This window comes from Dreissena polymorpha, chromosome 6, assembly GCF_020536995.1.
Source record: "Dreissena polymorpha isolate Duluth1 chromosome 6, UMN_Dpol_1.0, whole genome shotgun sequence".
Lineage (NCBI taxonomy): Eukaryota > Metazoa > Mollusca > Bivalvia > Myida > Dreissenidae > Dreissena > Dreissena polymorpha.
The window spans coordinates 30,915,010-30,938,964 of NC_068360.1; the positions used below are offsets into that span (position 1 = coordinate 30,915,010).

General features: G+C 34.4%; 1 protein-coding gene across 1 annotated transcript in view; it reads right to left on the reverse strand.

Annotated features, from left to right (window-relative positions):
* Positions 1 to 5,881: 5,881 nt before the first annotated feature.
* The window catches only part of LOC127835556 (uncharacterized), a 58,969-nt gene continuing 40,895 nt past the window's right edge, over positions 5,882 to 23,955 (reverse strand). Inside the window, exons 13-17 of the mRNA XM_052361991.1 lie at positions 12,815 to 12,963; positions 11,287 to 11,449; positions 10,658 to 10,801; positions 7,805 to 8,002; positions 5,882 to 7,350 (exon numbers count right to left, since the gene is read on the reverse strand). Coding sequence (XP_052217951.1) covers positions 7,181 to 7,350; positions 7,805 to 8,002; positions 10,658 to 10,801; positions 11,287 to 11,449; positions 12,815 to 12,963 — 824 coding nt within the window. The 3' untranslated portion in view covers positions 5,882 to 7,180. The remainder of the gene's footprint in view (positions 7,351 to 7,804; positions 8,003 to 10,657; positions 10,802 to 11,286; positions 11,450 to 12,814; positions 12,964 to 23,955) is intronic.

Sequence of the window (23,955 nt, forward strand, 5' to 3'; positions counted from 1 at the left end):
CGTAAACACATGTGTGCATAAACAGAGGTTGACCATAATTTGAAGCATATATCCAGCTAAAGGTTCAGAATATTCCGCAGGTCCAAACAAATATCACAAACTCTATCGAAGATGGAATGATGACGAGGTTGGTGGAACAATCGTGCATAGATGCCACTTTGATGACTTTTTAACGTAGCTTTTCCCGAATATGTCAAATATCTAGTGTAATTGATATCATCTTTGTGATCAAATCTTTACGTTTAATGTACGCTTTATAGTAATTTTCATCAATTTAATACAAAAATGCCTTCTTTCGCTTTCGTTGTGGCACGGAAAGCTTCTCGATCGGCTCACTTTTCTGGCAAGGGAAGCATAGTCGTCGATTGACACTGGCATGGAAACACTCTCCATTACATTTCTTGTTCTCTTCTCGAGTGGATATGACTTATTATAGGCTAGACTTTTACAAAATTGAATCTTGTATTGTGCCCTTTTTTTAGCTGTAAATATTTCATTTTTGAATATTTCTGTTTCAGTTGAGTGTTCCACCAACCTCGTCATCATTCCATCTTCGATAGAGTTTGTGATTAGTGTTTGGACATGCGGAATACTGTGAACCAGTAGCTGGATTATGCTTCAACTCATGGACCACCTCTTTTAATGCACAAATGTGTTTACGGGTTTCAATTTCAAATTTTCTTACCTGTATTGTGAATGTCGATCATCCATTTTCTTGTTAATAACAGAAATGCAGCCAAGAATGAACAGAGAGGCGGCATTTTAACAGAAAAGCCACCTATATGAATCTACACCGTATGAAAATAGTTCATATAAAATAAATGATAATTATTTTTATAATAAATGATTATTTAAAAGCTACTCATTCTTTTTTGTAAATGTTTTTATTTTATAATTCCACTTATGAGCGATATGTTTCGGCTCTGCACACGTTACCATTTTGGCAAGATTATTGTCTTAAGCTAGTACGGTTATCTGCTTTGGCAAGATTATTGTCATCAGATAGTTTTGGTACCATTTTGATTCTTGTAAATAGCTAATTAGGTAGCGATTTTGGAAAGATTCTTGTAATCAGCTAGGTAGGTTACTTTTTTGAAAAAAAAATTGTCATCTGAAATATGAATGCAACATTTTCATTGCATAAAATGCAATAACAAGATGACAGTATAGCCAGATAAACGAAATCAATCCAAGCAGACCGATGTTTTATGTGGATGTTTTTTTATGATCAATGATAGTACTTGAATGCGGTCCGCATCACCTTGAGTATTTTCGATGGACTTATTTATAAACGGTAGGCTTCATCAAATATGTGTTGATCATGTCGTGTTTTGTCATAACTTCATAACTACTTTTGATCTTCAAGTTTGACCTTTACGCCGTTGTTCTCGGACGCAATAAATTGGCTAGTAAGTAAACATTACTGCCATTTTAACTGAATGCGCATATTGAAGTGTAAGAGCGGGCAATTTTCCTCGCAACAACACAGCTGTAAGCTGAACTTTGCCCTGTTAGTATGACTGTGGATTTAATGTAGTCATGAACTGAAAACATTTTCATATAGGTGAGCATTTGACAATATTTTGTTAATGCACTGGGTAATTATAAAAGGGATGAACCCAATTGTGTTACTGAGTTGATGCGTGTTGTGTTTAACTCCTAACGTTGACCTTTACATTAACGGTATCACATATGAAAGTCTGTCTGCCAAAATATAGGAAATTAATTCGGTTGTGGTTGTTATCTCAAAGGATAGTCAATCCGTAATGCGTATTTATCTATATGCATCACTTACAGCGGATGATTGTATGTCCAAAATAATATTAATTTGAAATCATTTCAATTTAACTGACTGCATAATGTTTTTCTATACATTATTGTCAAAGAGAATGTTTAGCCATAGCCAAACATTGATTGCTTTTCATGTAGGCAGTGCCCTTACACCATTTTGGATATTTACGTCACAGAAAAACACAATTACAAAAGAGATCCATATGACAATGGTTTTGTCTTAATTTTCAAATCAAACTTTTTTTACATGGAAACCAACCATATACATAAACACTACCGAGTGAAGGTAAACATAAGACTAAGAGCAATGCCACTTATATTTGAAAGCAGTACAACACAAGTACCTCTTCTAGCCGTTTGGTGCAGGATTCTAACGAATCAAATTTCTAACGTAAGGTCAAGATTAGCTAAAAGGCTAAATGAAATGGATGTAAAGATGATATTGGTATGATTGTTGTAATGGAATTATTTGGTTTCATTGAACAAATTGCTGCCCAATGTCTTGCAACGTCCTCACGCTCTGTTATTCCTCGATCTTCTACGTTTTCAGACTCATGAAGCTCAAGTTGTCCACCAAATGATGCTCTAACAATTGTTGTTTTACATGATATAAATCGAAAAATACCCTTTACAATGAACGGGAGGGAGGTGTTTTCAAAAATCCGACCCAAACCCCTTTTTCAACCTTCTTAACATTTTCATATGGTATAGCGCAACATCCGGCCCAAAATCGGAGACAAGAAACAATTGCTTTTAATGACAGATTTACGAGCGCTCAAGAAGTGTAGCAAGCAATGTTGCTGCAGAAAGAACTGATTAAATCTTATTAACATGTCATATATGTACGATTTGATTTATCTTATTATTTTCACGTAAGTTCATGATCAACGTAATTATGTGGTTGGTAAATATGAAAGAATAGGAGATGGTTATAAGCAAAAAGTGTGTCAGCATTCAAGTAGTATGTCAAATGTTGTAACTGCTAGAAACAAAGGGTTGAATATAATTCCACAGCAATAAGTATATTTTGATCGTTCCAATGTATACATACAAATTATGTAATCGTCAAGGTTAAGCGGTAAAATTAACTTAAACTGTCAAGGAATAAACAAAACAAACGAACAGGCGGCAACATGGAAGAGCGGATAACACAAGAATATCAAGAAAAGTAGTTTTTCTTCTTTTTAAATTGTATGGTTAACATACTTCCAGTAAAAGGTCGGGCTTCTTCGAATTTCTAAAGACGCTATACAATTTAATTTACTATAAAGGGGCTTGAATTATCGGTATTAGTTTCAGATTTTTGAGACAATTAAACAGGTACATTTAATTTATCGTCATGACAAAGAAGAAAATATTTTTGTCAAACACAAACACACATGTTAACTACCTTGTACAATAAAACATTATTTTAATTGCATTACAAAATTAGTGTTTTTATATAAACTTAATAAACTGTTATGAGTAACACTTACTAAAACTTGTATACATAATTGCTTTTTCTCGACTTACCGATTTTTAAATTAGATTATTTGTATATGTTAGTACAAACTCTTGTTAAAAAATACGTTGATAATTGACAGCGATAAATTTAGTTGCTTAGTATAGATCATTCAAACGACATTCAACCTTGAAACCTTCTTGTATATAATTATACCAAAAAAAAAACATCGGATCGGTACATTAATTGTTGAACTATGACGATGTTTCGAGTGCAGTTGCGTGCTCAGACACAACATATTCCTTGTAGCTTACTCTGACAAACATAAAACAAAACGATGCAATCGCTTTTAGTCAATTATTTCAAAGGTTGCGTCTTAACGCATTATTTAAACCAAAATAGTGTATATACATGTATGCATCAAGCTCCCATGATACAAAGTACATTTTCACAAGGCAAATCACAGCTGAAATCACATATGGACATGACAATAGCTCGAAAGTAAATAATCAATGGTTGGTAGCGACACACTGTGTATCACACGTATTAGAAAATCACTCATAGCTTGGCAAATGATGCATTTAAACAACCATATGTGATTTTGTACATTTCATAATATTTGTTTTATTTATATCAAATCAAACAACATGCTCAACGCTAAAATAACGAAAACAAAAATACAAAAGTGAGCAATGCAATGTAATGCTGGTTAATAAAGAAAAAGAACAGTTAACACTTTCGTGTAAAGTTTGTTCAACTTCCTTTACGCGTTTAGTTTTAATTGTTCATGGTCTCGCAAATATCGAACGCTGAATCCTTGTCCGTGATAAATGTACCTGTGTCCGTTCGACACCAGATGTCTTTGTTGCAGTAAGGACATTTGCCAGTGCAGTTCCTGCAGACTGCTTCGCAGTTTATAGCTAAATATATGCATACATAATTTACATGCCGTTCGCTACTGTTATTAGTATGTTATATGTGTGGAGTAGAAGTAAATTTGAGAGGTATCCTCTTTAAATCGCAAAATAAAAAAAGGTTATTATACAGGCTTCATTTTAAATGTTTTATCATGTCGTATTTTGTCATTATTACTTTTGATCTTCAAGTTTAACTACTACGCCGTTGTCCTTGTGCGCGATAAATTGTATAGTAAACATTACTGTCATTTTAATTCAAGGAGCATATTAAAGTGTAAGAACGGGCGATTGTCAGCGCAAAAACACTGCTGAAAGTTGCACTTTGCCCTGTTAGTATGACTTTTAATGTAGCAATAAACTCAACAATATTCTCATACAGGTTAACATTTGTACAAAATAATTTAAAATGCACTGTGTAATTATATAAGGGTTGAACACAAATGTTTCACTGAGTTGATTCATGCTGTGTTTGACCCTAAACTTTCACATTTATATTAAAGGTACCACACATTAAAGTCTGTCTGCCAAAATACGGCATATTAATTCGGTTTTGGTTGTTTTTTAATTGGAGAGTCAATCAGTAAGACGTATTTATCTATATAGATAATTAATAACGGATGATTGTATGCCCCAAAATAAAAGTAATTTGAAATCATTTTATGCTTAACTGACTGGAACATGTTTTTCTACATATTTTTGTAAAAGATTTTAAACCTCAGCTAAAAATTGAACGTATTTCATGTAGGCATTGCCCTTACATAATTATGCGTATTTACGTCACAGAAACGTTCTATAAAAACGATTACAAAAGAGATCCATATGCCATTGATTATTACCTACTTAATTTTGAAATCAAACTTGTTTATTTTGACATAAACACCAACCATAAACATGAACACCACCAAGTGAAGGTATAAATAAGACTAAGAGCAATGGCACTTATAATTGAAAGTGGTACAACACAAGTAAATGTACATTTCCTTACCGTTTGGTGCAAGATAGCCAATTTTTAACCTGAGGTCAAGGTAAGTGTTAAGGCTTAATTAAATGAATGCAAAGATACTACATTTTCCGACTCATGAAGCTCATGTTATCCATGTCCAAATGATGCCCTGCCGATTGGTGTTTTACAGGGTATAAATCGGAGAAAAATACCATTCAAAACTTACGGAAGCGGTGGTCATTTCACAAATCTGACCCCACCCCCTTTTTTTAACCTAATTAACATTTTCCATGCATATGGTATAGAGTCAAATCCGTCCCAAAACCGGAGACAAAAAAAACAACAACTGGCTATAATGACAAATTTACAAGTGTTCAAGAAGTGTAGCAAGCAGTGTTGCTTCAGAAAGACCTGTTAAAATCCTGTCAATATGTCATATATGTATGCTTTGATTTATCTTATTATTTCCATGGTTGTTCATGGTAAACTTAATCGTGTGGTTGGTAGATATGTAAGAATAGAAGATGGTTATAAGCAAAACGGTGTCAGCATTCAAGAAGTATTTCAAACTTTGTAACTGCTAGAAACAAAGGCCTGAATCTAGTTCCACAGCAATAACTATATTTCAATCATTCTAATGTATTCTTAAAATTATGTTTTTGCATTACAAAGGTTATGTTATTATATATCCCACAATTATTGTTGTTTCGACTCTTTTAGTTACTGTTTTGTTGACGTCGCTGCGCCTAAACATAGGAATACTGTGTCAAAAATATCCACAAATCGGGATTTTCAGTGTTCAGATTTTATGTTAAAGAGTATATAAACACGAGATATAAAGATACAACAATACATATTATAGAAAAAGAAAAAAGCACTACCAAAAGTCTAAGCTGGAAAAGTTTGATACAATTTACAATACTTTATTATGTACTGTCGAAAGAAAATTCATGTAAATATGACATGCATATTTTTTGGATATACCGACTGATCTGTTAAGATTAATTCATACGACATTTCGATGCATATATTTGTGCAACGTATACAATGAAGCATGTATATTTCTGCGTAAAGTAATTCGTTTTGAATTTTATGAAATAAAAAACATCAATGTGTTTATTTTTCAAAAAGATCGTATATTAGTTTTTTGTTAATATATCACATTAATATTTATTTATTTCGAAAAAAATAAAGGTTGACATAAACATTTTTTTATTCAATTTCAAACACCAACAAGTCACTGTCTAAAGGAATAACACACTGCGTATGGCCTCAATTAGATCAATAACCTTCACCGTATAAAAACACAGCAGTTAATTTAAATAAGGTAAGGATGATACAATCAAAAGTATTGCACATGTTGGTTGGACATGAATAATGCTATTGGTTTTAACAAATCAGTTTTGTGAAATATATGTTGTTGTTTTAAATATGCTTAATGTGCTTGTAAGAGTAACTGACTTACAAAACAGGACAAATGTCGCGCCCGCTCTCCCGCCCCGTTCAGATGTTTGCATTACTGACGTTGTAGGTAAACATTTTTAATTAATATATATATGCTTAATCTTGTTTTATATATGTATTGCTATACTGACGGTAATTAACATCAAATGGCCTTGCTCAATATAAAACTTTTAAACAACATTCAAACTGGAAACATTCTAGTATATAATCATAACAAAAACACATCGGATCCGTACATTAATTGTTGAAATATGACGATGTCTCGTGTGCAGTTGCGTGCTCAGAAACAACAGATACCTTGTAGCTACTCAGACAAACATTATACGTAACGATACAATGGTTTTCATTCACTGATTTCAAAGGTAGCGTTTCAGCGCATTATTAAAACCAACATATTGTATATACATGTATGCATCAAGCTCCCAGGATATAAAGTACATTCACAAGACAATTCACAGTTAAAATCACATATGGACATGAAAATAGCTCGAACATAAATAATCAATTTTCAAAATGTTCAACTTTTAAATAACGAAAACAAAGATATACAAGTGAGCAATTTAATTTAATGCTGGTTCATGCAGAAAAACAACAGTTTACACTTTCGTGTAAAGTGTAGTTTATTCAACTTCCGTAAGTTGTACAGTTTTTTGAAGTGTTCATGGTCTCGCAAATATCGAACGATGAATCATTGTCCGTGATAAATGTACCTGTGTCCGTTCGACACCAGATGTCTTTACTGCAGTAAGGACATTTGCCAGTGCAGTTCCTGCAGACTGCTTCGCAGTTTAATGCTAAATATATACATACATAATTTACATTCTGTACGCTACTGTTACTGATCTGTCGTATGTGTGCAATAAAATTCAATGTATCCTGTTTTAATCGCTAGAAGTAGCAATTTGAATAAATGTTATAATAAATGCTGAAAATAATACACGTTTTAAGAATACTTTCTTATGTTCTGCTATTTCTGGTTGTTCTATTGTATAGTGTGGATTTTGAGTATGAACTGCAAAATCATTTGTACTGTTTATGACACATCTGTTAATCAGGTAATTTTATAGTTTTCTTATGCGGTGAAAACAATTTTCTTTACGTTATCGTGTTATTGGTTTTAAAGTAATAAACGAGTTACTTGAAATTAAATATCAACTGTATTACCATACTGTTACATATAAGTCGGTAAGGGCCAATTACAATTAACCCATATGAAAAACATAAATTACGTGCGAGTAAATTACTAACCTGACTGTACTTTCTTTTCGCAACATAAGGGGAACTTCATCTCCGTCTCCTGTGTTATTGATTCATCCATACCATCCGTCAAGGCGCATGTGACCTTTATTTTGCCTTTACGAATATCGTCGCCTTTAATTTCGTCCTTACAGGCGATCGTATGGCCGTAAGTATTATGGAACGAGCTTTCACAGTTGAACTGAGGTCCTACAAATACATGAAGTCACCATTTAAAAGAAAAAACACATACTAACAATGATTCAAAGCACATCAAACAAGCCGAAAAAATACCAGATATCTTGAAATGGAACTAACATTACAAAATAATGATATAAAAAGGAAAAAGGTTGGCAAATCAAATATATAAAATCATATAATCATATGTGAGTTAAGTGTATTTTTTTAAATGTAATTATTCCTTTTAAACGAATACCAATTACAGTAACCGATTCAATCGCTTCATGTTTACCATCTATGATATTGGTACATGTGTATAACCCACATTACCAGCATTGTATGATTGTTTGAGACATTTAGCAAATCTATAAAGTTATGTTGTCAGTAGCAGCGTCTGACACAAATCTGTTGTTCAAGAAGGTGTACGCAAGAAACGTAATCGACATGACCCATTCAATGTGATTAATTTTACAATAATTTGGTCAAACACTTCAGAAAAAGTTGGAAGCACAAAACTAAGTCCACATGTGCATAATGTCGTTTTTAGCCATTGTTTTATGATATTGTATTTAAAATTATACATATGTGTGTCATATTTTACAAAAATAAAATAATAAAATAATAGTGTATGTTTAGGAACGAAATATAAGTATTGACATCGAAGTTTTCTAAAACACTTTTTGCTATTCATCAGTAATCGTAGCCTAAAATAGTAAAGAAGTCAAGCAAAATTGATGCATAATATTGATGTTTTTGTCGTGTTCATTAAAACTTCATGCAACGTGTAGATAGCCATATAAATAAAGCATTCGGCCTCCTGACTATTGCTAAAGATAATTACAAAATATAAAAAATAAGAAAAATTGAAAGAAGTAAAGCAGCAGAAAGTCCGAAAAAGTGGGTATCGAAATCATGACTTGGAAAAAATGAAAGTAGACATCACAGTAAACAACTGCCTACTAAGCTTGGTAATCAAACTTGACCAACCTGTGCTCACAATAATGATGTAAACATGTTCACATTAAAAGGACCAAACAAACACGTTCCATAATATAAAATGATTTTTTTTCTCAAAATCAAGAACGAATAAAATATCTCCATATTATAAAAAGCTGCTTGAATTCGTCACTATATGTCTTAAGTATTTTTTTCAAATTCATCTTTTTTTAGAATGTTCCCTTCTTGGTCCCTTTTAAATGAAATAGTCGCTTTAATGTGTATGCCTTTTAATGCAGAGGTTACGGGAAAGAAGCTCTGCAACTGTTTTTTGTTTCGATATATTTTTAGCTTATTCGATATATTCATAGGTGGCATCTTCAGAATAAAAATATATTTAACAAGACTATTGCCAAGCAATAAAAGTCCCCTACCGGTGAAACTCCACCATTTCAGCAATATTTCTAGTCTATTTGTTGACATAGCAACCAATATTCTTGTCGTAGGAACAAAATGAAATGACGTGCACAATCTTCATATTGCCAACTATCCATGTTTCAAGTTTCATGAAAATATATGAAGAACTTTTAAAGTTATCGCAGGATCCACCATTTTCAGCAATATATCTAGTCTATTTGTTGCCATAGCAAACAGAATTCTTGACGTAGGAACAAATTGAAATGACGTGCATATTCTCCATATTGCCATCTGTTCATGTTAAATTTTTTTTATGAAACAATATGAAGAAGTTTTAAAGTTATCGCAGGATCCAGAAAAGTGTGACAGACAGACTCACAGACGCACAGAGCGCAAACCATAAGTCCCCTCCGGTTTCACCGGTAGTGGACTATACAGCAAGTTCGTTGAATTGATATATCCCGCATATGTCTATACAACCATGAAGTTTTATCTTGAAATCTTGCATAGTATATTTGAGATATAGCCCTGCAAAGTTACATAATACCAAACCAACAAAGGAGTAAGAAGTGTAAGATTATGGTTCTTGAGAATGGAACGTCTCATCATGTTAAATCTATGCATCCATGCAATTTCGTGTTGAAATGTTATATAGTTTCTGAGATGTAGGATTGACGGACGGACTAACGGACGAAATGTCTGACGGCTGGTCGGACAACTCCAAAACTATATCCCTACACCTTCGGCGAGCCTCAGGGATAATTAGAGGACAACAGCTACATGTACAATAAAAAATAAAACATCAATCTGTATCGTAACTTTTAATCAGATTTTATTTTTGAGTGTTGCTTGTTTATTTTAATTATTCTGCCGCTTTCATCATCATCATCATCATCATCACCACCGCCACCACCACTACCATCATCATCATCATCATCATCATCATCATCATCATCATCATCATCATCATCATCATCATTATCATCATCATCATCATCATCATCATCATCATCATCATCATCATCATCATCATCATCATCATCATCATCATCATCATCATCATCATCATCATCATCATCATCATTATCATCATCATCATCATCATCATCATCATCATCATCATCATCACCACCATCATCATCATCATCATCAGTATCTGGTCATCAACACATCATCATCACTTTCATAGTCGTCAATGCATTATAATAAAAGTATTCGTCTTCATAATTATCTTCATCGGCATTAACTATATCATCATTATCAACATCACTTTCACCATAATCGTCATTACCATCAACATTATGATCACAAATATGCTTATAATCATAATACCGTCAATTCTTGTTTTCTTGGTGTCTGTCTCATACGCGTAGATATGCATCTTGTATGACTTGCAAACCCCGCTTACGCTACATCCTACCACAACGGATCCAGACGCGTTATTGACAATCGGCGTTGACGCTCTGATAATACCCTCTGTTATCATACAATATCACATATTATCACATGCCATACCCTGTTTCCCATGTTATAAAACCATTACAAAGGCTCGCTTACTAACACAATTCCTGAACTTTTTAATAAAATATAGTATGATATGACAACTCGTGCCAGATCCTATATTTATATGGATTATTTAGCGCTCAATTGTACTTTTATGTACACTTGTGTTGGAGCAGTTAGTTTTATAGCTATTATGGCAATTTTATCTGTGAATGTTGGGCATCAGAAACAACGTACATAAAATTCTCAGCATCACTTACTTTTGTGAGTTTTAAGAATTAATTTTTGTATTTACACTGTTACCAATTTAGCATATATACCACAGCATAGTATCCCTTCAACACTGGATTAAGTAAGCGAAACGTTCACGGCTTTAATTTTTTACTTGCACTATGACACAAACTATTTACTTCAAATTCGCGTGGAAGTGTGTAGATGCTAAGAAATAAAACAAGAACCTTGCAAACTCATCGCGAACGACGTGGAATACGTATCTAATCCTGTTTTGCTTTTCAGTTTCAGAGTTATCTGCCCATTATTGGAGCATGTGGCCTTGGTTACGTAATCAGACTCGCATCTCATGACGAAACCAGGGTCGCGTTTGTTGCACAATAAGTCCGACTGAAAACAATTTTAGAAGGATTTATATTAATGTGAATCCAATATATGTTAACCAACCCAACGTCGGTCTATTGAATATTTATATGACACAATCTTAATAACATCTCATCGTTATACACCAAGCTTTAAGAAACAAAACTACTCGAAATCAACGAATATTTCATACGATATTTCGAAAAATAAAGTTAACTTATACAAAATCAATGTTTAATGCTAAAATTGGTATTGTAACATAGATTTAACAAGGTACAAAATGCTCGTTTTTATTTTTGTGTGAGCACTTTATTTCATTTTAATTTCCCGCAATTATATTTATACATACGACACACGAATACAAATTTGGTACATGAACATGTGTTTAATATATTGTTCCGCAAAAAACATAAATAAAAAGCATTGTGTATCTTGTTTTAAACACATGCATTCTGTTCTTAAGACTGTACAGTATGAAATAATGCTTTCTGAAACTGGAAGCATTTATTAACTTCAATTATCTTTTGATAAACATGGATATAGTAAATAAATACATGGTTGATGTTGTATTTGTTTTTAACAATTAATTCCAAAAAAATCTATAAAAAGGTTCTTTTGAAATCTCGTCTCAAATCACGACCATACACACGTTTTCTACATTAATTTAAAAAATAATTATAATATTGTTTTATTTAACTTGGGTATTAATTAAATCGTAAAAGCGGACATTAACATTCAGATTCAATGTTGTTTGATGGCATAGATACTTACCATTGGCTACTTTGTACATTTCAGAAGGAAGAGGACTTCAAAGGCTTTTTCAGAGGCATGTTACTTAATATTTGATAGCGAGGGAAATATCTCAGACGCACCAGTTACACAGTTACTTCCTATGAGATTTTCGATTTTTCAAACAATGAGCTCACAAAACGGGATTTTTCAAATAAGTCACAATTAAATCAATGAACGAAAGAAAACCATTTTATTGCAAAACGCGTGGATAAGTGCAAATTGTTTATTAATGTTTATTATTTAATCATTATTATTGATAAACGGGGAAATATACTCAAATACGAATTGTATATGCTTTCTCCAACATATTCGGAACGACGTCGAAGTTGATTGAAAACAAATGGCATTGGTTAAGCTTCTTGGCATCTCTTTGAAATTCCTAGCTTTGCAAAAGAAGTCAATAACAAGAAAATATCAACCGAAAATAAATAATTTAAAGAAAAATGTGAATTCATGAGGTGTGTCTAATAAAGATTGAAATAATTTATCAAATCTTAAGTCCTTTAAATAAACCCAATAAACTTATCTGCCACCAAAACACATTCACTTAAATAGTTCCTCATTAAAAGTACAATTAGTTAGGACCAGACGCATGTTCACCTTGTTAACATGACTAGGTGGGTAATCGACCTCAGTTTTTGGCCAGTCTAAATTGTCCCATACAGCTTTAACGCCGCGGTTTTGGGAGAAGTCGCACTCGAACACGATGCTATCGCCGTGTAGTCTGGTCGTCACATCCGGACACTCAACTGATCAAAGAGAGCAAGTAATTTTGTGTAATTTGAATCGGTTTTTAAATGCATGTGCGTGAAGTGTCGTCCCAGATAAGCCTGTGTAGTCCGAATGGAATTTGTCAAGAAGAGTCTTCTTTAAAACGAAAAGTAAAATAAAAGCGGAAAGTGTCGTATCTGATGAGTCTGTGTGGACTTCATCGGCTAATATGGGCGACACTTTACGCACATGCATTAAACCCCCCGTTTCACAGAGCACAGCCCAATTGTATTATTTAACTTAATTCCTGTTTTCAAAGAGCGCGGTTCGTGTTTTCTTTCAATGTTTAAGAATTCATCCAGTTGGCATTTCCTCTATATGATCTGAACATCCGAGTCAAGTACAATGCATCATGAAAAACGAAAAGGTACAGGAAATATGAAACGGCCACAAAATGAGGCTTAAAAAATCGATTTTGCGAAGGCTCGACTGACTCATGTGTTCTGCACATGGGCTCAATACCTTAATAATTGAGCGAAGTATCAACACAACTCTTCCCATTATATAGAAGATCTGGAATGCAAAGAAAATGGTTAGGTAAAGACCGACGGACGGACGAAGGAACGTTCAAAATGCTGATGTATTAAAGTGAAATGATATTCTCTTGTATTGCTTGTAAAAGTACCACTGGATTTAATAAGCTTCAGTCTTCGCAACCGGCAATGTAAGGTCGTGCCCTTTATGGGGCTTGACCATTCCTTTTATAACGGCCACCGGAAAAACTTTGCGAAACCGAAATTTCGCAAACTTAAGTACCCTTTTTCTTAAAGATTTGCTACTTTGAGACATAGTATGCGATAAAAGTCTTATCGTTGATTAATAATTGGTTATTTTCACTCAAAAAACGCGTTTTCTTCACTATGAAATTTATAAGCAAAGTTGGGGTTCCCATGGGATTTTTGCATTTTCCCATGGGATTTTCGATTTTCCCATGGGATTTTTTCTCCCATGGGATTTTTTTTCTCCCATAATTTGCAAATGGGAGAAAAATCCCATGGGATTTTGAACATTTTAAAAAACGTGTTTTATTTGCGTTTGCAAGTATTTTAACGTTATTTAAGGACTGTATATTGGTTTTATGCCAATTATATATAAAAATATTTGGTAATAAAAAAATCCCATTTTAAAATGGGAGAAAAAAATCCCATGGGATTTTTTTCTTATTTTGAGAGATTTATTCATGAAACTTTCAGAAACATCATATTTTATGAAATGATGAACAACTACGATATTTTAATGCGTTTAGTCGTGTTTAAAAAAAAACAAAAAATCCCATGGGATTTTTAAATCCCATGGGATTTTTTATCCCATGGGATTTTTTTTCCAATGGGATTTTTCAGTTTCGTAAGCCGAATAAGTTTCTTAATGCGAAAAACAACAATAAAGGAAATAATAATTATAATTTTGAATAATAAATTGAATAATATAAATAACATGAATATTTTTAAAATGAGTTACAATTAAAGGTTTATGCTAGTAGAACTTATCATTTCTTGTTCGAGCAGATGGTTGAGTCCAATTGGTGAGTATGCCAGCTTAGAACCAGTATAAATGCATCGCAGACAGACAACGCTGTCATACTGTACACACCGCTGAGTAACAATCTTTATTGCATTTCATTTTGCAACAGAAAATGAACTCCGTAGTATAATTGATCTTATATATGCCCTCTGCTTTTGAAAGCGTGCAACACATTAACATAACAATAAGTCCATGCCAAAAAATATGTGCAAATTCCATTCAAAGCTATATACACATTATAAAGGTCAGATGACCCGCGTCATGCGAAAATGGGTCTTATGTCATATGCGGCCGAAGTTGGTCCATCCTAGCTTGTCCAACCGCGCAGTCTGGTCAGGTACTACGCTGACTGATATATAAAGTCAAGCCATGATTCGTGGTCTCATATCCTAACTCGGTAGCTCCTGTGCGAAACTTTCACCGGAAACGACGGCACCGAGACGGGCGCTCGAACTTTGCGGATGCGCGTTATATGTTATATATAATAGCGCGATGTGTTTTTTCTTGCCTCAAATTAGTAAGCCCAATCAGCGTTTTATTGTGTTTTTTGCTTCTACTATTAACAAGAACTTCAACTGATACGAGCATGAATTTTATTTTAATATGTTTATTTAATGCTCGGAAAACTCATTGTATATTTAGACTACTACTTATAAAACAAAGTCGGGTTTTCTGCATAAAAATTGTTATTCCAAACCAGATTTTACGCACTTTACTGTACAAAATACCGTTAGGGCCACCGTGGTTACTCATTAAAATCCAGAGGGCGAGAATGCGAGAACGCGAAAGTACGATGACGACAGTGCGACAATACGATGGCGACAATGCGTTCGTACGATTGCGAAAACGCGCTAGTACGATGACGACAATGCGACAGTGCGACAATACAAATGGCGGCTGTGCGATAGTACGGGGGCGACAATGTGATAGTCATATCGTACTGTCGCCGTGGTATCATCGCAATGTCGCCATCGTTCTATCGCATTGTCGCCATCGTATTGTCGCACTGTCGCCATCTCATTTTCGAATTGCCGCCATCATACTATCGCGTTATCGCATTGGCACCATCGTACTATCGCACTGTCGGCTATCGCCATCGTATTGTCGCACTGTCGTCATCGTATTTTCGCACTGTCGTCATCGTATTATCGCACTATAGAACTGTAGTATTGTCGCCATCGTACTATCTCACTGTCGCCATCGTATTGTCGCACTGTCGTCATCGCACTGTCTGATTGTCGTCATCGTATTATCGCGTTCTCGCATTGTCGCCATCGTACTATCGCATTGTCGCCATCGTATTGTCACCCTGTCATCATCGTATTGTCACATTGTCGCCATCGTACTATCGCGTTCTCGCGTTCTCGCCCTCTGGATTGTAATGTGTAACCACGATGGCACTAACGGTATTCCGTAATACTGCTAAAGCACAGTATGATTAGGTCACTCCCAATGCTCAAATCTCTATGTCTATTTTAGTAACAACACATGTCTATGGAAGGATATTTAGGAAAAAGTTACATCATTCGTGGTGAATATTTACATTATGACCGATGCTTATTCTAATTTGCTTTATGACAATTCCAACATGCTTGTTGTCTATTCGTTTATACTTGATGATTGCTGCAACATTACATCATTCATGAATAATATTTACATTGTGCGTGATGTTTATTCTAACATGCTTCATGACAGTTCCAACATGCTTGTTCTCTATCGGTTATACTTGATGATTGTTTCAACATGCTTGGTGACTATCCAATGTTTGTGTGTTCATTATTCCTGAAACCAGTCATAATCGGTTTTGCCACTAAGCGTCATTAACAACGGCAGTTAGCAACAGGCAGTAAGCAGAATGCAAGTTACTAAATTATGACATCAGGTGGCGCGCGTTTATTTTCCGTATGTTGAATAAATTACTTTTCGGAAAAAAAAGCGAAAACATCCGAATCATTTTGACTAGTAAACTGAATAAGCTGAATTAGTTCCCTTCGTTATATAATCTCCATTAAACTAAATACGTTCATTATTGCCATGAAGACCAGTAAGTTTACACAATGAATTGACTGCCGTGAATGTTTTTGATATTTGTAAGATGCAATTGGCACTCAAGAAATTATACATGCATTTTATTCAGAACATAACGGGGCTGATGTGTTGGAATTGTGGCCCTTCCCTAGTCCAAATAATTACAGTAGACGTAATCTACCGATGTGCATTGCATATCGACCTCATATTTATAAAGTAGCCCAAACCCCCATTGCCACAGACCTGTGCGTGAAACTTTCAGATTTCTCTAGTCTGTTTACCATGCTATAATTACAATTTCTATAAACACATATTTATCATTTTATGACTATATAATGTCTGTGGTATACAGAGAAACCTGAAAGTTACAAGTACTCGTGTCTAGTACTGTACAACTATTGTACTCCTCGTTGAGAAAACAACTACTTCATCTACATGTATTAAAATATCATAAAACATAATTTTCAATCAAGTTGGAAAAAATCAATAAATAAATGTCATATAAACAGGTTTGTCATGAACGTTGACGTCGCTTTTGGTTACCAGAAAAATTCCCACGCACGGATTTCAACCGTCATTGTTTACAATCAATTAAATGCATAAGTACTTGAATTTGTATAGTGTTTTTTAAAAGTGTCCAGCTACAGGTGGTTAGCGTGTGGCTATAATACTAGTTAGTGAAAACATATTTTGGAATGATAAGTAATCATATTATAACGAAAAATCAACTTTTCTTAAAAAAAATAAGTTAAATATATATTCAACAAGGTATCCAACTCGAAATCATCCGAAAACGGGATGCATCGTTTTAAACAGCCATTACTTCATCAATTTTGCAGCGATTTTCACGATCTTGGTCTTATTCAACGCAGAAATAAATTTCCTTTCTGGAAATGTATATGTCTTGCAATATTTTTACAAATACTGGGTCAACTTTTAAAAAATAACACGATACACAACTCGCGTGACCCAGCTGTGATCGATCAGACAGTATTCATGACTGAAATCTTCACGGGGAAATGGGCATTTTCCCTGCAAAGTTCACGAACCTCGATACCATAATTCAATAAAACGTATGAAAAAAAAACATTCTTACCGTGCTTGCCGTAGAATTATGCATCAAAACTAACTGTCCAGCGCATTTTCAAACCTTTGTTTACATACATTTCAACCAACTGACATTTTAAACACAAGGGTGATTTCATTGCTCCAATGCGGAGTTGTGTCCTTACAACTGGAGATTTCATTCATAAATACGGTCTGATCGATAACAACTGGGTCAAGCGAATTATGTATAGCTTTATTTCTTAAAATTTGACCCAGCATGTGTAGAAATATAACAATATATATACATTTCCTAAAAGGAAATTCATTTCTGCGTTGAATAAGACCGGGTCATGAAAATCGCTGCAAAATTAATTTAGTAATGGCTGCTCAAAACGATGCACCCCGTTTTCGGATGATTTCGAGTTGGATACCTTGTTATATATAAAACGGTAGTGATTTTTTTTTTATAGAAAATTTGATTTTTCGTTTTAATATGATTATTTATCATTCAAAAAGATGTTTTCACTAATTATTATCATAGCCACACGCTAACCACCTGTGTGTCCAGCACGTGTGCCGGGAGAACAGGGCTTAATGTATTTTTTGTTAAGCTCTATAATATTTATATCCAATCTGTATGAAAAAATGTCGGTGAACATTATTCCGGTGTTAATTTTTGAAAATATTGAGGCATTCGTTAATTATGGATCTAAAACGGAACATTAATCCGCAAAAAAAACACCGGGCATATTGCATATTAGATCGGACACATGAAATTATTTCGAAAGAAAGCAATAAGAGTTTCAATTCTACAAGAGTAAGTATCGCTGTGCACGATTACGCTCTTACTGCTCGTATATATTTGACTCTTGGCAAATACCTAGTGTTTTATTTTGCTTAATCTAAATTGTGTCATGCATCTATATGTACTTAAAGCAGCATGACCAACAGCTCTTTCATATGTGAAAGAGATTGACACGAAATACCTACCCATCTATAATAAAGTTTATATGTGCACTTCAATATTATAGTTTTAAAGCATTTTATGTGGTGCAATATAAAAGTACTCTAGTAAATTTGAAATTATGTAATCGATTTCCTCTCAACATACATGCAAAGTTCCAGATAACTTTTTCAGCAAAATCTTGGTTTACACTCTATAATAATCCAGCCTTAAAGTCTATTATTAATTCTTTTTTTTCATGTAAATATAATTTTTGGCACATCCGCATTTAGGTTTATAGTCTAAGAAGAGCTAATGACAATTGCCGGTTTACAGCAGACTTTTTGCGATAAAAGGACCAGATAATGGAAAACGTTCGGCTTTTCGACTGTTGTAAAGATGGTCTGTTATTCATAATAACGTTAAAGTGCTGTTGATTTCATAATTGTAATGAGGGCCTAGACGAGTGGGAACTCATTGATAAAATGTTTACATTATATGCATTGATATTGAGTTTTACGCATGATCACACATTTTGAATTCTTATTTTATTTTTCCAATGTGTAACCGTACGCACAGAATTTAAGTCTACTTTTTTACTAAATTTAATTCAATTTTTTACGACTTTAAGCGTCTTATCTGGAGCTCTGCATACATGCATTAGTAGCATATATTGAAATATATCCATAGACTTTCTTTGGTTATTGAAGGTAAATTACTGTACAAAAAATATGGTTAGTCATTAACCAAAAAAAAGTTAAGTCTACAAACACGCGGTTAATTTCGGTTCAGTAGCAAATATCTTACAAAGGTGCGCAACTTCTCCTATAACATAAAATTTCCGTTATACGCCGTAAATTTCCGTAGTCCTCCGTAGCATTTCGGAATGACTGTCAATTGACATCATTGTATCATGCATGATAGTATGTTGCTTTGTGCTTGGGTGAAACTCACATCTTACCATCGCGTTAATTTATTAAACGCATTAATATTTGATTTCATTATGCACTGCGCCTATTGCACAAGTCTCTCTGCACAAACCAACATACACATATGCAGCATGCAATTAACGAACAAGAATGTTGCATCTGTACACATGCATGATACCATTAAGCAGAATGTAAATAGACATTGGACATCAGGCAAGATGTAAGTGTCATCAAGCATGAAAAGGTGTCTACATATTAATTGAAAGTACCATCAAGAATCATGACACAGTCACAAAGAAGGATGTAATTTTTACCTAAATACCCTTCCATATTTGTCGGCACTGTGTGTTTGCTTAATTTCACTGAAGAACGTCTACTGGTAAATCTTACAAAAAAAGTGATAAATAAGACTGAGTAGCAATTTTTTCGGCGTTGCTGTTTAACGTCAAATTTGGCCTTTCAACGAACTTCTTAAAAGCCCATTGAACTTTAATGAAGAAGTTGCCCGCTTGTAGGTCCGAATGAATTAAATCAAATTTTGCAATTGGCAATTTGATAGAAATCCCCATAAAACATTGCACATAGCTTTCTGAAATAAACAGGCCACATTGAACGCATTCACGATATCCAACAGCTCTCTTTGCAAAGACCTATCTAGTGTTTCTTGGCCGTGTAAGATCTATAATTAGAACATCGTCACCTAAACATCTACTAATAGAAGGGCATATTTTTGGGAAACAAATTCAATAAGAGTACAAAACGTCCACGATCAATAATGTGTAGTTTGTTAAAGATATCACGGCAGTAAAAACATAGCACTTTAAAGAGACCACAATCTGGTACATTTGGTCAATTGTTGCGTCCGTGGCGGACAATACATTTTTAAAAAGAAAGCGTACAAAAAAGCAAACACAAAGTTCTTCGTAAGCTTGTTTTAATCTTAAAAACACATAATCGACAGTCATTCCAGTCAAATACAATACTAACAGTCAGCACTCTAGAGATCAAATGTGCGGATATAAATATTTAATTCAGGGATATCAAGTGTATCAAGTTCGAATTCCGGAAAAAATAGCCGGTAGTCTGGGGCATTAGGTCCCTTACAGGGATAAAAGGTAAATCCCCGCCCGAGCCGTAGCTAACTGATTTATTGTAGTCTTTCTAGTTGCAATTTCTGGTGAGTACAATGCGGAATATTACGGATATTTGCAACATGTCGAAGATTTTCGGAAAGTAGCGAAGAGGTTTTCGTCAGTTAATATTCATGTCCGTGCCGGCCGCTAACTTATCAGAATCAATAAAAAAGAACCAGAAAAAATCGGTACCGATCGCAAATTTCCGGAATTCCGATAAAGCTTCAACATAATTTGTTCTCAAATGATCGCGTACTCGAACGAATCTGTCCCTACGCCTCAAACTCCCTTTAAATCTCATCGGACGTACATTGATCTCAAAATCTATCCTTGACGACTCAAATCATATTTCCTGAATAGTTTGGCCTATTGACGTCCCTGTAATTATAACAATGGTCTTTTGGATAAACACCGCTAAGTTGTTGCAATATAATAACCGTTTAAAATAGTTACCGGTTTTCATTTAATAAAATGAGTAAGTCATATTCGAGATTTCAGCGATTGCCAATATTTTGCTTTTGTTTCTCATAAGCATATGGTGCTTGGTATCTGCTATTGACTCCTATGTAGATTGCAAATATTACATAACCCTTACAGCGGCCGAGCGCAGATATCTGCATTTGGCCGCTAAAAAGAAAAATCTTTGCGCATTAAGTTAATTCAAATCTCATTATCATAATCAAAATCATCATCATCGTCGTCGTCGTCACTACTACCACCACCACCATCATCATCATCATCATCTTCTTCTTCTTCTTCTTCTTCTTCTTCTTCTTCTTCTTCTTCTTCTTCTTCTTCCTCCTCCTCCTCATCATCATCATTAACAACAACAGCAACACCAACTTAACATCATCATCAAACAACAATAAACATCGGTAGCATACAATGTGCTTCATCAACCATACATAATTATATGCGTTAAAACACCATAATAGAACAGCATGAATGAAGCTGTCTATTACTCTTTTATATTTCCTATACCAATATTTTTTTTCGTTAATTGAAGGACTAGTTGAAATCTTCTATAAAAGCCCTCCCACCCCCCCCCCCCCAAAAAAAAAAATAAAAAAAAAAATAAAACATAATAATAATAACCCTAGCAAACAACAATAAACATAGGTTAGTTAGTATACACTGTGCTTTAGCAACCATGCATAATGAATGTTTATGACTTCGGACCGTTGTGATCAAATTTAAAAAAGCAAGATGGTATGTATGCGGCACACAACACATAGATAATTATAGTTTTATACCTTAAACGTAGTTCATCAAAATAAAGATAAGTTATTATCTATGTAATACTTAAATTAGGTTTATAACGTATGCATATTTGTCTAAAACTTGTGAAATGTGATTCGTAAGCCGACGACAACATTATCATTCGGACCCTTCTCCCCACCTAACAATCGAGATTAAACACCTGTGGAGATCCCGATCTTATCAATGAATAAACCGGTTCAATGATGTCAAGTCAAATAAAACATACCATTACTATCCAAATAAATATCTATCAAAAAATGTAAATTGATATACCTACTTAACTAAAACTAAACTTAAACGATTAGCAAGAAAAATATATAAAGAAGAAGCAGGCAAAGTAGACAAATTAATTGTAACATATGTTTTCTCAGTCTCCCACTGTTGAACAATATAAATAGTATTTATCGCCACCCCAAAAGGGATCTTTATCACACGTTTGGCTCAACTAATATATAATCGTGACAGGACAAACTGTCAACAAATACCTTGTTAATGTTTTATACATAACTCCAATCAAAGGTCAACTTCCAAGGAAACTGCGGCATGTTAAAACTGTTGATTATGACAAAATGTTGTTTAGTACAAATCAGTACAATAGCGTCTGTTATGTGGCCTATACTAATCCAGTTAAATAAAACTTTAATCGCAGAAAAGTTTAGATTCTTTACACCTTTAAAGGGGCCTTTTCACAGATTTTGGCATTTTTTTAACTTATTCATTAAATGCTTTATATTGATAAATGTAAACATTGGATCATAAAAGCTCCAGTAAAAAATCAAGAAAAAAAAAAAAAGAGGAAATGTACATTGCCCGGAGCAGGGTTCGAACCAGTGACCCCTGGAGTCCTGGCAGAGTCCTGTAGTATAAACGCTTATGCCTACTGAGCTATTCCGCCGAGTACACATTCTCGACGTATTTTATACCTTATATAAGCAATCTTCGTAGTTTCACAAAATTTAACGACAAAAACAGAACTCTCCAAATTATTCAATCGTTTCGCGTTGCAACGCTGTATAATTTTTAGGTTTTAAAATCGTCAAAAGATGCATATAATGGCTATATTAGAGCATGGTTAATGTTCAGTATTAATGTTTCCTCACAAATATCATAACTAAAACGAAAACTTACGAATCTGAATCAACTTTTTTCAATTTTGTCAATTTACCAAAGCGTGAAAAGATCCCTTTAAGAAAATATATAAAACAGTTCTTTCCTGTTTTAACAAAATGATACATTTAAAAATAAATTATGAAGCATCGCTAGCAATATTAGAAAGAGAAGTAGAAGGAGAATTATTATCAATAGTAGCAGTAGCAGCAGCAGCAGCAGTAGCAGCAGTAGCAGTAGCAGAATCAGTAGCAGTAGCAGTAGCAGTAGCAGTAGCAGTAGCAGCAGCAGCAGCAGTAGCACTAGCAGTAGCAGTAGAAGTAGCACAAGCAGTAGCCGTATCAGTAGCAGTAACAGATGCAGCAGCAACAGCAGCAGAAGCAGCAGCAACAGCAGTAGCAGTAGCACTATCAGTAGCAGCAGCAGCAACACTGGCAGCGGCAGTGGCAGCGGCAGTGGCAGTGGCAGCGGCAGCGGCAGTGGCAGCGGCAGTGGCAGCGGCAGTGGCAGCGGCCTTGGCAGTGGCAGCGGCAGCGGCAGCAGTAGCAGTAGCAGTAGCAGTAAGAGTAGCCGAAGCAGTAGCAGTAGCGGCTTTTGCTTTTTTGTTTTAGAAGTGTTTGTCGTATAAGAAGAACGCAAGGAAGACAAATTAATTGTAACATGTGTTATCTTAGTCTCCGTTGTAGTAGTATTTGTTGTATCTACACAGCCATTTTTCAGTCACCTGAGAGACATGTTTTTATAAGAGATTTAATTGTGGACCAATACATCGTGTATTAATATCAGTGTACACACTGGGACACCACATGGGGCGAGGATTAACAGATAAACTAGGCCTTCAATTAATTATGCGCCTAGAGGCAAACAATACTATAACTTACTGATAATTTTAGGATTGGGATGTGTTTGTATCTTATTTGAAATTAGCTAGCTTAATTCAAAAACTAATTATAGCCTCAATATTATCACAAGAACATCATCACATATTCATTGTGCAATATA